This window comes from Oryza glaberrima, chromosome 7, assembly GCF_000147395.1.
Source record: "Oryza glaberrima chromosome 7, OglaRS2, whole genome shotgun sequence".
Classification (NCBI taxonomy): Eukaryota; Viridiplantae; Streptophyta; class Magnoliopsida; order Poales; family Poaceae; genus Oryza; species Oryza glaberrima.
Genome location: NC_068332.1, coordinates 23120798 through 23135672, shown reverse-complemented (window position 1 = coordinate 23135672; position 14875 = coordinate 23120798). Strand labels below are relative to the sequence as shown.

General features: G+C 52.6%; 2 protein-coding genes across 2 annotated transcripts; both read right to left on the bottom strand.

The window, feature by feature from the left end:
- Positions 1–667: 667 nt before the first annotated feature.
- Positions 668–1660, bottom strand: LOC127780310 (uncharacterized). Its single transcript, XM_052307217.1, has one exon. It carries the CDS (start codon positions 1658–1660, stop codon positions 875–877), a length of 786 nt encoding a protein of 261 aa, XP_052163177.1. The 3' UTR covers positions 668–874.
- A 3013-nt stretch (positions 1661–4673) lies between these two features.
- Positions 4674–5687, bottom strand: LOC127780475 (SKP1-like protein 13). Its single transcript, XM_052307389.1, has one exon. The coding sequence runs from the start codon at positions 5626–5628 to the stop codon at positions 4936–4938; it is 693 nt and encodes a 230-aa protein (XP_052163349.1). The 5' UTR covers positions 5629–5687; the 3' UTR covers positions 4674–4935.
- Positions 5688–14875: the final 9188 nt, after the last annotated feature.

Here is a 14875-nt window from a genome sequence, read left to right as displayed (position 1 = left end):
TTTGCAACAAAGAAGGATCAGTTACTGTTAAGAACTGAACTAAACAACTGATGATCCGTTAGTCATCGGTACTAATCAATAAATACATCTATGAAACGAAATTTGCAGCAGATACTTTCCCTTATCTGTCCAGTTCACACCAGAATTCAGGCAAAACGCAAGCCACACAAATTCATGAACAGGAAAACATCCCCGGTCAGTTTGAGCACGGAGAAATGTTTGCTAATCTGCATCCAAACCCTTGGATTGGAATCCCACAAACGAATTGAACCACATGCCAACAAGTAGACCGAGTAGTCTAGCACCATGAAAACCGAGCAGAGACAGCAAACAATTTGGGGCAAAATTTTACAGTTCGAACAGACCAGTACATGCATCTCTGAAACGAAATGCAGCATTCAGATGAAAATCACAACGATGTTTTCACCCTCCTGAACTCAATTCGCACCTGAATCCAAGTAAAACGCAACACAAACTTGCACCCAATAAAAATTGTGAGCAGGAAAACATCCCCGAGTACTGAGAAATGCTGCAAATCTGAAACCAATTCGCTTGGTTTGGAATCCCAAGCATCACGAGTAGACAGAGTTAGAAACAGAGCAAGCATTTAACAAGAAGACTGACTGCATGAAAGCCAACAAGACACAGCAAACAATTTGGGGCGAAATATTCACTTCATGCAAGCGATCCAGCAGTACAAAGTACTCAACGACACAGCCGACTCTGTTCTTCTTGGACAGGATGCACGAACTCCCCGATTCGATCTGAATCTAGCAGAGACACAACACGCAACGACGAGAGAACCACCATTACACGACGGGTTAAGAGAGAAAGTGAGTGTTACTTCAAGACTCAGACGTTCTCTGGTAGTGTCTCAGTGTCTCCTCCTCCCCCTCCCCCTCCTAGTCGCAGAGTGTGAGGCTGAGGTCGATGTTGATGGGCTTGAGGTCGATGTTGATGGCCTTGAGGTCGAGGCTGTGGCTGAGGTGTTCGCCGGGATGAGGTTGACGCGGGTCTCCTCGGCGTCGGGGGTCTTGTTGCTGGTGTTAAACGGGTCGACGAACCTTTGGTCGGTGAGTTTGGAGAGTCCAGTGATTTTGAGGTAGTTGGAGGCCGCGAGGACTTCAACGAAGAGGATGTTGTCCTCGTCCAGCTTGTCGATGAAGGCCTTGTCCCAGTTCTTGAGTTCCTCTTTCCGCTCGTCGGTGTCGGCCTTGTTGTTGGCGTGCTCGTCGCAGTACTCGATCACCTTCATGAGGGCCTTGTAGCTGACGAACAGGCGCGGGATGGTCTCGTCGCCGCGGCGGCGGCCGTCGTCGATGAGGTTCCCGATGGTCTCGGACAGCCTCGCCGACGCCTCCTTCACCTTGACCGTCTTGCCGTCCAAGCTCTTGAGGGTGATCATCCTGCCGCCGCTCTCCTCCTCCTCCGCCACCTCGGGCACCACCTTCTCCGGCGAATCAAACACCGGATGCTCCAACGCCTCGGTCACCGCCACCTCCTCCGCCACCCCCTCCGACACCAGCTTCCGCACCAGCTCCGACACCGTCGCGACCTCGCCCTTCTTCTCCACCGCCACCTTCGCGAACGCCTCCAACAACGCATTCCCCACCCCCGCCGCACCCGGCACCACCAGAATCCCCGCCGCCTTCGACGCCATCGCGGAGCCCTCTCCCTCCTCCTTCCCCTTCCCCTTCCCCTTCTCCTCCGCCATCACTCGCTCACAAAGATCGAGCCCTAGCTCTCCTTGCACTGACTAGTGACTACCTAAGCGCTCGCCGTGGATGCGAATGCGATGCGGTGGCGCGAGCCGGATTGATCGGTGCGAGGTCGGAGGCAGAAGGGGTCGCCGATATATATAGCCTCGCCGGCGGTGGAGGCGTGCTCGCTTTCGCTTCAAGCCTCTTCTCCAAGCCTAGCTGGCTCGCCAGCTGGACGGACTACTGTTTTGTCCAGGCCGTGTTGGGCTGCTAGATTGGGCTGGCTGCTGGGCCGACTGGAACAAGGGGGATTTGTTGTATATGGGCTGAGAATTTGTAATGGAATCGGCCCATTTATGAGGACCACACCACTGACCACTGTACAAAGTTTTTTGTACGGTTGTCAAGTCTCCTCACGTTTATATGTTTTGTGGAGTTTTTTTTTTCTCGTACTGAAAAACTCCTGCTGTATATTGGAGTATATATATTTTTTTCTTTTCAATGATCGTTGACGATCGTGTATCGCCAATTATTATTTAAGTGGAAGTCTCCGGCATATTTATGAACTACTGACAAGTGGTCCGTTATTAGGACTCCAGAGAAATTTTTCCGTCTTAATTTTCTTTTTAGAGTAGGTGGATGGGTAAAACTAACACTGAAATCACAGCAACCAAGGAATGTGCCTAATTTCAGCTTGTTCATACACGGGTTTTTCTAGTTCGGCTCTAATTAACAAGAGTATTTTACCAAATATTATGTAACGCCATTTTCCTGTTACTTAACCTACAAATTGCAAGGTAGAGTATAACACAGGAGCGTATCCTATGCATACAGGCCCTCGCGTGTACACACCGTGTACACCAATTAAAAATTATCACAAAAAATTCTAGAAAAATTCATACATGTACTTTCAGTAGTAATACATCTACGTGCAAAGTCGCATCTTCAAATTCATTCTACATAGAGAATAAAAAAAAAGATGAAATTCTGACAAAATTGCAACCTTACGGCTAAAATATAATGAATTTGACGTTAAGATTTTAACCCTAGATGTAATACAATTGAAAGTATGTGTATGATTTTTTCTAGATTTTTTGGTGATATTTTTTAGTTGGTGTGCACGTGTGTACACGTGAATGCCTGTGAATAGGATATGTTGCCGTATAACACATGCTGCTTGGTTCCACAAAAAACTGCAGTACTATTATTTCATTCGGCAACTTAGTACTGAACTTATTACATCACTCGTCTTTGATACTACATCTTGAAAAGGAGATTCCTTCTGAAATTTTAAATTAGGTGTGTAGAATGTGAACTGAGGTTAATTAATTTCCTCTATAGGGACACTTTCGTTTTCAATTGGCAACTGAGCTTAACTGATTCATATAATAGCTCCCCAAAGGAGTTAGTGATTTTCAATTAGCAACTGAAGTTTAACTGATTTCAATTGGCAACTGAGCTGAACTGAAGTGATTATTTATAAAATTCATGCATTCAGCATTCTAAAGGAGCCCATAAACACAATTAGCATTGCAACTTGCAAACATGATGCACAAGTTGAGAAAAACAACTACGTGGAATCCTGCCTCAACTAGAAGCACAGCACATGCAGGGAATTGGGTTAACCTGACCAAACAACTCAGAACATACTGTGAGATAAGTCCATGAATCTCATCTCAGAAACGAAATTCTTCAGATACAGAAGTGCTATCTGAAACAAAATGCTTCAGATGCAGAAGAAAATTCAGGCATACGCATGGAGTTGGGTTAATTAACCAAACAACGGACAACGTACTGAGTATATCTGAAACGAAATGCAGCATTCAGACAAAACTGCGACGATGCATTTTTTCCACTTAGTACATTTTGCACTAGAATCAAAGCAAAATTGAACATGTCCTCTACCTTTAATGAAATTCAAACAGATATCTGGCCCTGGGAATCCTTCCAGGCACCCAAATAAGGCCTAGTGACCTGGAGTTCTGCTGACACAGCATTAAACTCGGATTACATTGAATCACACGGTAATTAGTTATCTTCAGTTTTCTCTCTAAAATTAAGTTCCAGATTTTAAGAAATGTACATGTCGACTGAAACTGTGCAATCCCCTGTTCACAAGTTCAGAGACAACGCCAACTCAAGAAGATTTACAATTGTACAGCAAATTTACATGGAACACACACAAGAAGGAAGCAAAGGTGCTGTAGCTGTAGCTCTCATAATGTCTCAAAACAAAAGGCAAAAGTTCAGGCATTGGATTTTTGCTAACTAATCTGGAGCAGAGCTCAGGAATTCAGAACACGTACAGAAATTTTATGAACCAAACAACACAGTAGGACACCATCCTAATAATGCTTGAGAAAGCAGACCACATGCAGGGAAATGAAGTGGGTTAACTTAACCAAACGACCAAGAACATTCTTCTGCTAGATCTGTCCATGCATCACTGAGACGAAAAATGCTTCAGATCCGGAAACCCATAACATACTTAGGGAGGATCAATCCAAATTTCTGAAACAAATGCTTCAGATGCACAAGAATGCAACACAGAACATACTAGGGAGTCCATATGCATATCTGAAACGAAACGCTTCAGATGCAGAAGAAAATTCAGACACGCATGGATCATTTCGAACAGATCAGTCTGTATCTCTGAAGCGAAAGCAGCATTCAGAATTCCAGATAAAAATGAAACGATGTTTTTTCCCCTTCTCAAATTAATCCGAACCACAATCCAAGCAAAATGCAACACCAAACTTGCACCCAATACAAACTCAAGAGCAGGAAACACATCCCCTGATCGATCGAGCACTGACCACTGAGAAATGTTGCAAATCTGCAACCGAATCTCCTGGATTGGAATCCCAACATCGAACCAGATGCCAACGATTAGATAGCTAGAAATAGAGCAAACATTTAACAAGAAGACTAACTGCATGAAAGCCAAGCAGACACAGCAAACAATTTCGGGGCAAAATATTCACTTCATGCAAGCGATCCAGCAGTACAAAGTACTCAACGACACAGCCGACTCTGTTCTTCTTGGACAAGATGCACGAACTCCCCGATCCGATCTGAATCTACCAGAGGCACAACACACAACTACGAGAGAACCACCATTACACGACGAGGACACTACGCGTTAACAGATTAGTGAGTATTACTTCAAGACTCAGACGTTCTCCGGGCGGGTCTCCTCCTCCTCCTCCTTGTCGCCGAGCTCGATCTCGATGTTTCAGGCCTTGCCGATCTGCTCGCGGGTGGTCTTGCACTGGGAGGCGAGGTTGTGGAGTCCATCGATTTTGAGGTAGTTGGAGGCCATGATGACCTTGACGAGGGAGTCGTCGTCCTCGGCCAGCTCGTCGATGAAGGCCTTGTCCCAGTTCTTGAGCTCCTCTTTCTGCTCGTCGGTGTCGGACTTCTCGTCTGCGTGCTTGTCGCAGTACTCGACCACCTTCTTGAGGGTCTTGTAGCTGACGTCCGGGAGCGGGATGGCCTCGTCGCCGCGGCCGTCGTCGATGATGTTCCCGATGGTCTTGGACAGCCTCGCCGACGCCTCCTTCACCTTGACCGCCTCGCCGTCGGAGCTCTCGAGGGTGATCATCCTAGCGCTCTCCGCCTCCAGCGAGACCTTCTCCAAATCATCGGACAACGCCTTCTTCGCCGCGTCCCACCCCGCCTCCTCCAACGCCTCCGTCACCGCCTTCTCCACCGCCTCCTCTAGCAACTTATCCGCCGCCTCCGCCACCGCGGCCTCTCCCTCCTCCTCCATCATCTCCACCTTCTCCAAAGCATCGGACACCGCCTTCTGCACCGCCTCCACCACCGTCTCGGCCTCTCTCTCGTCCTCCACCTGATCCACCTCCAACTCCACCTCCACCTCCTCCACCTCCATCGGCATCACCGCCTTCCCCTTCTCCTCCGCCATCGCTCGATCGCTTTCTCTCGCTGAGCCCTAACTCTTCTTGCCGTGGATGGTGTGGCACACGAGACGGATTGATCGGTGAGAGATTGAGAGGTCGGAGTCGCCGGTATATATAGCCGCCGGCGAGCGGGTTCGGGTCAGGAGGCGTGCTCGCTTTCGTGTCCGTTACGTTTTTTTTTTTCCTACTGCAATGCAAGCCTTACCTGGCACGCCAGCTGGATGAGAGCGGCTGCGTTTTGCGGGCCACGTTGGGCCAACAAAAATATCCACGTCTAGGAGTAACATGGATATTTTAGCAAATATTCTGTGACACCATATTTTTTTTTCATCGAGTGTAGGGGCAGGAGCTCTGCCATTTCATTGATACGAGAAAGCAGAAAAAACAACAGCGAAACGCAGAGAAGCCATGAAAACTAGTACATTGTAGCTAAAGCTTCCTCTCAGGCCTTGCACAGGTTTGTGATCATGTCCACTACATCTGCTAACTTCGTAGCTGCCACTGAAAATTCTATTGTTCCTCTGCAGCCATATGCACCAAGATAAAGAGTGTGCAAGCCGAAAGAGTTTGTGAATTGTGACCATGTCACGCCATGTTTTTCCTTTTACTTGACCTGCAAACTGCAATATATGAGTACTGCTCTTCATCATTAGGCGACTGATGCCACATCACTCATCTTTCATCTCTAGAAAGGGAGATAGTACCAACTAGAGTATTCCTTTTTGTAAAGGAAAAAATACGAATTACCCCCTAAACTATCACGGTCGATCGAATTACCCCTCTGAACCACAAAACCGGACATTTTTCACCCCAACTATGCAAACCGGATGAATTACCCCCCTCGACCTAATCCACGGTGGTTTTGGTCTACGTGGCGTACGCGTGGCAGTCCAGTCAGCATTTTATTTTTTTAATGGTGGGACCCACATATCATCCCCTCTTTCTCTCTTCCTCTATCTCTCTTTCTCTCTCTTCGTCGTTCAACGGGTAGTGGCACGCACGCAGCTGGCACGCATGGCGCGGAGCGGGGAAGGGCGATGGGCGGCGGCGTAGGGGCGGGCCGGCGGTGGGCGCGCACGCGGCTCCGCTATGGTGCCGGCCGCGTGCGGCCCCAACTCCTGTTGGCCCAAAACCGGGAGAGGTTGGCCCAACCAGGAGAAAGCCTTGCTACACCCCAAAAGCTAGCTCTGGCACGCATGGCGCGGAGCGGGGAAGGGCGATGGGCGGCGGCGTAGGGGCGGGCCGGCGGTGGGCGCGCACGCGGCTCCGCTATGGTGCCGGCCGCGTGCGGCCCCAACTCCTGTTGGCCCAAAACCGGGAGAGGTTGGCCCAACCAGGAGAAAGCCTTGCTACACCCCAAAAGCTAGCTCAAGAGGTGAGGGGCTCCCCCCACTTTTAAGTTGGTTCAACTCCCCCTAGATTAGCAATGTGGGACTATTCCCAACAATCTCCCCCGTCATACATTGGTGCCCCTTAGCCTTGACCGGCCCAACACACAGGCACATACAGGCCTCACACCCGCGGTCCACCGACCGGCCCCACACACGGGCACATACGGGCCTCACACCCGCGGTCCACTGGGCTTTGGGCTTACACCACCCTGAGTGTGCACAAGCACTAGAGATTGTGGGTTTAGCTCTGATACCACTTGTTGGCCAAAAACTGGGAGACGTTGGCCCAACCGGGAGAAAACCTTACTACACCCCAAAAGCTAGCTCAAGAGGTGAGGGGCTCCCCCCACTTTTAAGTTGGTTTAACTCCCCCTAGATTAGCAATGTGGGACTATTCCCAACAACTCCGCGTGATGCCGCCACGACCAAGTGACCAACCCTCGTGTTGCCTCCGCGACTGCGCCACCGCAGCCTCACGACTGCATCGCAGTCCCTCCCGCAGTGGCGAGACAGGCGCACTAGCAGCACCATGGCCAGTCGTCCCCGTGCGGCGGATGGACGCCTCCACGGCCGCCTCTGGCGGACGATGCACAAAAGACGGTGGTCGTCCCGAGCTCATGGCTGCCTCCGCGGCCGGCAAAGGGCTACCTCGCTCCGAGAGCTTCGAGGAATAGGCAGCTTTCGTATGCATGAAGGCGTCACTACATCAGCACCCAGCAGCATGCATGGTCCGGCTCGCGCTCGTACACGGTCCTTGAGCAGAAGCATGCAAGGCGTGAACTCCGTGGGGTATGGTGGCCACGGGCGGCTCCGCCGCCTCCGCCGGGCACATGCGTCGTCGCCGCCTCCGCGGGCACGCGTGGCTCTGCCCACCGCCCTTCCCCGCACGCCCGCGCCATGCGTGCCGGCCGCCGGCCTGCACGCCACTGCCCGCTAACTGACGAAGAGAGAGGCGGCCGCTTGGCGCGGCTTCCCCCCTCCCTCTCGGCGGCGTGCAGGCGGACGGAGCTCGTGCGCGGCTTCCCCCCTCCCTCTCGGCGGCGTGCGGGCGGACGGAGCTCGGCGCGGCTTCCTCCCTCCATCTTGGACGGAGCTCGGAGCAGGATGCGATCCGACCGCCTCGCCATCGTCGCCTTTTCCGGCGCCTCCTGCCGCTGCGCCGGATGACGCGCCAGGGCCAGCGCTCTGCCCGCCAGATCGTCGACCGCCTCGTCGTCTGCGCCGCCGCCCAAGGCCAGGGTAGGCCGTCTGCGTCTGCGACGCGCTGCGCAAGGCCACCAAGGTGCTCGAGGACCGCCGTGACCGCAACCCCGTCGCCATCGTCATGCTCCTCTCCGACACATAGAAGCAGCAGTAGCAGGATGTGATCCGACGCCCGCTACCCGCCCCTCCGGCCACGCGATTCACGCACGTCGAGATCCCCATCGGGCCAGGGGAGGAGCCGGCGTGGTCGGCGCTGGTGGTGGAGGAGGACAACCAGATGGGAGACGGCTCGAGGCCCCCTCCGCCTCGCCGCTCCGACGGCGCCCCCACCTCCACCGCCGGCCAGCTCCTCCGCGGCTGCTGCCTCCCGCCCACCCTCCATCCCGCCGGACACCGGCGCCCAGCCGCCCCTCCTCTGTGAGAGAGAGAGAGTGAGAGTGAAGAGAGAGAGAGGAAGAGTGAGAAAGAGAAGAGAGAGTATGAGTGTATGACAGGTGGGTCCCACATTTTTTAATAAATAGAATGCTGAATGGACTGCCACGCGTACGCCACGTAGACTAAAACCACCGTGGATTGGGTCCAGGGGGGTAATTCGTCCGGTTTGCATAGTAGAGGGTGAAGAATGTCCAGTTTTGTGGTTCGGGGGGTAATTCGGTCGATCACGATAGTTCGGGGGGAGGGGGGTAATTCGTACTTTTTCCTTTTGTAAAATAAACTGCTAACTTTTAAGAAGGTGTTCAGAGTTTGTGCGAAGAAACTCAACTGAGCTTAATCAATTTCTTTAAAGGAAACACTATTATCTTCAATTGGCAACTGAGGTTAATTAATTTGTTGATAGTTCCCTCAAAGAATTTTTTGTAGTTAGCCACCTTCTGAAATGAAGAAATCTTACAGGATTTTTATGGTAACTGAAGTAATTAATTCATATATACAAAACCATATAAAGTCATGCATTCCAAATTAACCGGTAAAAACACTTAGCATTCACAAACATGATGCATTAGACCACTACTAGTTGAGTGAGCAAACACAACTACTGCGCCAATTAGCTAAATGGCTACATGATGCGGAAGAAAGAAGAACACATGCAGGGAAGAATTGGGTTAAACTTGTCCCACCAAATCAGTTTTTTTTTGAAAGGAACCAGCACAAGAATGTGCTTATTCATTTAATATAGCAGGAGAAAAATACAACCCCTAGGGGTAAAAAAAAAGCAAAAAAACAATGAAAGCTGTACACTATACAAACTGCGGGATGATCTCTCCAAGACGCTTGGCGCCTGCCAAGGCCCACATGCCAGCCTCTTCTTTTATCCTTGAAAGGAGATACGAGGTTGCGGCTTCCTTATGATCAAATATCCTCCTATTTCGCTCCTTCCAGACTTCCCATACGATGAATAGAATCAGGGTGCGGAGTCCCTTCTTGGGGACGCCAGACACAGAGGCCAGCATTTCCCACCAATCTTTGACCGATTGCGCCACCCCCCAGCGTCGGGGTTCTAGCTGGTGGAACCCTACCCATGTCGCAACGAGGTTCCAAATCCGTCTCGTATACCTGCACTCGGCGACGAGGTGCAAAGCCATTTCATCTTCTCTTCTGCAGAGAGGGCACCTGCCATTATTTTGTCAACCCCTGGTCGCAAGCCGGTCAGAGGTCTAAACCCTATTCTGTATGATAAGCCAAGCGTGGAGTTTGCATTTTCCGGGCGCCTAGACCTTCCAGATCAAGGAGTCAAAAGTTGTGTCAGGCGCGCCAACACACTGCGCTTTGTAGGCCGATGAAGCTGAGTAGTGCCCATGAGGAGTGAACTTCCAGGCGATTTGGTCTGACTCTTCTTCTTCTAACTGCACGTTACGGACTGCAGTCCATAGGGCAACCAGCTGCTCCACAAGGGCCACTGTAATTACTGGGTTTGTCTCCAGTGTCAAATCACCTACCCAGGCATCATTCTCCTTTCCTTGGCGCAGGGTCTTTTTCCTCTTCTTAGAAATTGCGTATACTAAGGGCATGAGGTCCTTTGGTCTTCTCCCATCAATCCACGCAGAGTCCCAGAATCGCGCTATAGTCCCATCACCAATGGTTATCTTAGTGGATGCGGCAAACAAGCTCTTGTCTACTTCGTCGCAGGGGATCTCGAGACCAACCCATGGCTTGTTTGGGTCCTTCCATTCATGCCACGGCCAGCGTAGACACAGGGCTCTCGTGAATTTTTCTAGGTTCAGGACCCCGAGGCCTCCTTGCCTAGTTGGCAGACACGTCTTTGTCCAATTGACTTTGCATTTTCCACCCGTGATGTCCCCCGTGCCAGCCCAGAGAAAACGTCGCCGCTGCTTGTCTAGGCACTCCAAGGCTTCCTTTGAAGTTTTCAGAGCGGTCAGTAAGTAGATTGGCTGCGTCGTCAGCACTGATTTTACAAGTGTGGACTTCCCAGCAAGTCCCATGTTTTTGCCTCTCCATCCTGTTATACGCCCTGTGATCTTATCAAAGATGTACTGCATGTCCACCTTTCGCATCCGCCCGAGGATCAGGTCTAGTCCCAGGTTTGATCGGGAAGCATGCTCTCACTGCTGGGACTCCCTCTAGGACGTCGTCCAAATCAATGTTATTGCATTTGATGGCCACGACTTGAGATTTTTGGAAGTTGGTAACGAGTCCAGTGGTCGTGCCGAAACGTTGCAGGATTTCCGTGAGCGCTTGGACATCCCCTCTTGTGGGATTGACGAAAATGGCAGCGTCATCTGCATACATAGATGTTCTCAGGCGAGGCATTCTGCTTCGAAGCTTAGAGAGCGAACCCAGATCTGTTGCCTTTTTAAGGAGACGTTGGAGAGGGTCAATTGCTAGGACAAAAAGGAGTGGAGACAGCGGGTCTCCCTGCCGAAGTCCTCTCCCATGCGTGATTCTTTGACCAGGGATGCCGTTGAGAAGAACTTGCGAGGTAGATGTGTATAGGAGGGCACCTAGCCAGTCTCTCCATTTTACAGGGAAGCCTAGGCATTGTAAAAGGGCCATCAAGTAGTCCCAACGAATAGAATCAAATGCTTTCGTGATGTCGAGCTTGAAGAGGAGCATCGGCCGATTCGTACGGTGAAATCTTCTGGCCATGTTCCTCACAAAGAGGAAGTTGTCATGAATGCTTCTTCCCTTGATGAAGGCGCTTTGGTTGATGGAGACCAAGGAGCGCATGTGGGGCCTTAGCCGCAACGCCAGCAGCTTTGAGAAGATTTTGGCTATGCTATGGATTAGACTAATCGGCCTGTAGTCTGAAACACTCTCCGCCCCTTCCTTCTTCGGGATCAACACAATATTCGCTGAGTTAAGGAGGCCCAAGCTGGCGCAACGGAGGTTGAAGATGGAATTGAAGACAAGGGAAACATCCTCCTTGACGATATCCCAACAACTTTTAAAGAAGATACCAATGTAACCATTTGGCCCTGGCGCTTTGTCAACTGGCATCTCTTTGATAGCCCGGTGGATCTCCTGCTCCGAGAAAGGCTCTTCCAAGGTAGAGAGGTCGAAAGGCTGGATGCCTAGAGCTTCCCAGTTGAGCTCATTCGGCCTCGGCCCTGGCCGACCCATTAAATGGGCGAAGTGGTCAAGGATGGTCATTTCTTTCTCATTGTGAGTGACTGCCCAGCCATTTTCTTTGCGGAGTCTTTGAATGCTATTCTTCCTCCTACGCGCATTCACCCTCAGGTGAAAAAACTTTGTGTTTGCCTCCCCTTCACGGATATGAGTCAACCTGGAAGCCTGTCTTTTCCTTGCCCTCTCTATCGTGGCGAGAGTCAGAGTTTTGCGCTTTAGGGCAGCTCTCAGCCGCAATTCCGGGCCAGAGAGATCTCTGTGTTCCTGGGCCACATCAAGCCGCTGAATGACATCGAGTGCCATGTGAAACTGAATTTTCGCCTCCGTGAATAGACTTTTAGCCTAGGTTTTAATGCAAGAAGCTGTGCGTTGTAGCTTGTGATTTAGGCAGTGCATTGGCTCTGTGTGCGGGGATGGCTGGGTCCAACTAGCCTTGACCATGTCCTTGAAACCCGGAATGCGTGTCCAAAAGTTCTCAAATCTAAAGGGGCGCGGCTTGCGTGGGGCAGCGGGATTTGAAAGAACGAGAGGGCAGTGGTCTGACGGCCATATTGGGAGGGCATGCAGGACATGGTGATGGAAGGCGAGATCCCAGTTCTCATTGCAGAAACAACGATCAAGCTTCACTAGAGTGGGCCTTTGACGCTCATTACTCCAGGTGAATCTCCTGTTTTGCAAGGGGATCTCGCGGAGTTCACATCGATCGATTGTCGCTCGAAAGCGCCTCATGCGAGCTAGATTAAGGTTGCCATTTTTTTTGTCCCTTGCTCGGTAGATCATGTTGAAATCCCCGAATAGGAGCCACCCTTCGCCAGCATTAGGCTTTAGCCGCCTTATGTGCCTAAGGAAGGCATCCTTAAGCCGGTGTCTCGTGGGCCCGTACACCCCGGTCATAAGGAAGGTAGCCCCTGTGAGTGGGACCGTCACTTGTGCTGAGATCGAAAAGCGGCCGATTCGAATATCTTGTAGGACGAGGATAGCACTGTTCCAAAGGATGAGAATTCCCCCTCTCGTGCCCGTGGCCGGTTTGAAGGCAAAGCTATCCAATTTGTAGCCACCCAGGAAGCGGACGAGGCCGTCGTCGATGTTCTGAAGTTTCGTCTCTTGGAGGCATGCTAGGTTGCACTTCGTATCCAACATCATCTCGTGGACCGTGTTGCAGCGTGCTGGCGAATTGAGCCCCCTCACATTCCAACTAATAAAATCTAGACTGTGCGACATCTGCAAACCAAAGGTGGACTCTTGATTGGGGGAGTAGGCCCAGCCGAGGTTGGAGCACAGCCTGCTTGGCTCGAAGGAGGGGAAGGGGACTTGGGCCGGGAAGATCCCGTGCAGCCATAATGGCATCGGCCTCGAATGTCGTTGCACGCGCAGCCCAACGAGGCCCAAGATGGAGGACGGCCTTAGAAGGCGCGTGGAGGCCCGAGCGAGAGCGCGAAGGCCCAAGCGAGGCCCAGCGAGAGGTATGGCCCGTGGTTGGGGAGCCGCTAGCGTCGTCGTCATCATTTCTGCCTTCGTCGCAGCGGCGCACGTACACAAAGACGCCGGCGGCGGACGAGGCGCGGCGCAAGCGGGAAAAAAGACAGCGCAGGCAGGGTGAAGCCAAACGAAGTTCTGACCAACATGTGCTCCAAGAGCTGAGGTTCCATAGAAATGCTGGGGAGGCGGCACGCAGGCCACCGGCGGCACGCCGGCTGCAAAAGAAAAGACGGCGACGATACATGGAGCGATGACAGCTCCGAATCCGACGATACATGGAGCGACGACAGCTCCGAATCAGCGCACGCAGGCGCTGCTCAAGCGAGCGTTTCTTCCACTTCATCGGCCACATCAGTGATCCCTTCGCCCACAAGGGGGAGCAAAGCGGCATCCATGGCGCACTCATCATCGTCGTCGAGGCCGAAGATAACCGTCAAGGCGGCGATGGCGTGCGGCGGCAGGGGCCCATCAAACATGGCCATGTACTGGCTGAGAACGCGCTCCACGGAGGCATCTTCTTCGTCATGGAGGATGCCCAACCTCCTGAATAGGACGCGCTGGCACCTCTCCATCGTCGGTCTTGCAGGTTGCTTGGCGAGGCGCTCACTCCGCCGGGTTGCCTGGCTATGCTGCCTCGGCTGGAGCTTCACCTTCCTTGTGAGGACAACCGGCCGCAGACATGGAAGCGTCGAGCGCAGCGGCGACGCAATGATAGCTGGCGGAGGCGAGGTGAACAGTCCTGCGATGGCGCATGGCGAGGATGCGCGTTCCGGCAGCGAGCCTGGCTCCAGCGCCGACGGGGGCGGGGTGGCTGGCATCGGGGTCATCTCTTGGGGAAGCAGCGTCCCGGGGAGCGGCGCTGGCAGAATCTTATCGGCCGCAGCGTCGCTGGCTAGATCTTCCAAGCGGCGAGGCGGGGACGCTGCGAGAGGTGCCGGTGACATGGGTTGTGGTAGGAGAGTGTCATCGCCTGGGGTGCGAGCTGCAGCGGCAGCCAGCTCAAGGCGCATCAGCGCCTCCTCAATTTGCTGGCAGGTTGTCGGCGTTTCGACCACTGGCGTGGCCGGCAAGGCCTCCCTGATACGGACAAAGACACGCGCAACAGGCATTGGCTTCCATGCCGTGTCGCTGAACTAGGCTTCAATCCCAGTGGAAGACCGGATGGCCAGGTCCTCCATCGCCGTCGGAGGTGGCGCAGCCATGGCCTTATCAGTGACAAGCGCGAGGCGAAGCAGCTGATCACCAGTTGAAGTCGGAGGGCTCGCCAGGATTTCCTGTGTCCTGAACGGGGAAGTGTGCAAAGCATGCAGCAATCGAAATTTGCAAACCTCGGTGTGAAGCTCCTGCTGGCGGGAAGGCAGAGAGATCTCTGCCAGGTGTGGCTCGAGGTAGACAGGATCGGTGACGTTGTCCACGTCGGTGGCACCAGCGTGATGACGCCGGCCGCCATGGCGACTGTGCCCTCCCCTGTCGCGCTGGCGCGGGGAGCGTGTGCGTTCACGGCGGTAGTCTTGATCAATCGCACGTTGTTCGCCGCGGCCACTCCCAAAGTCTCGTCCCCGTTCATCCCGATCGTGGTCGTCTCGATCCCTGC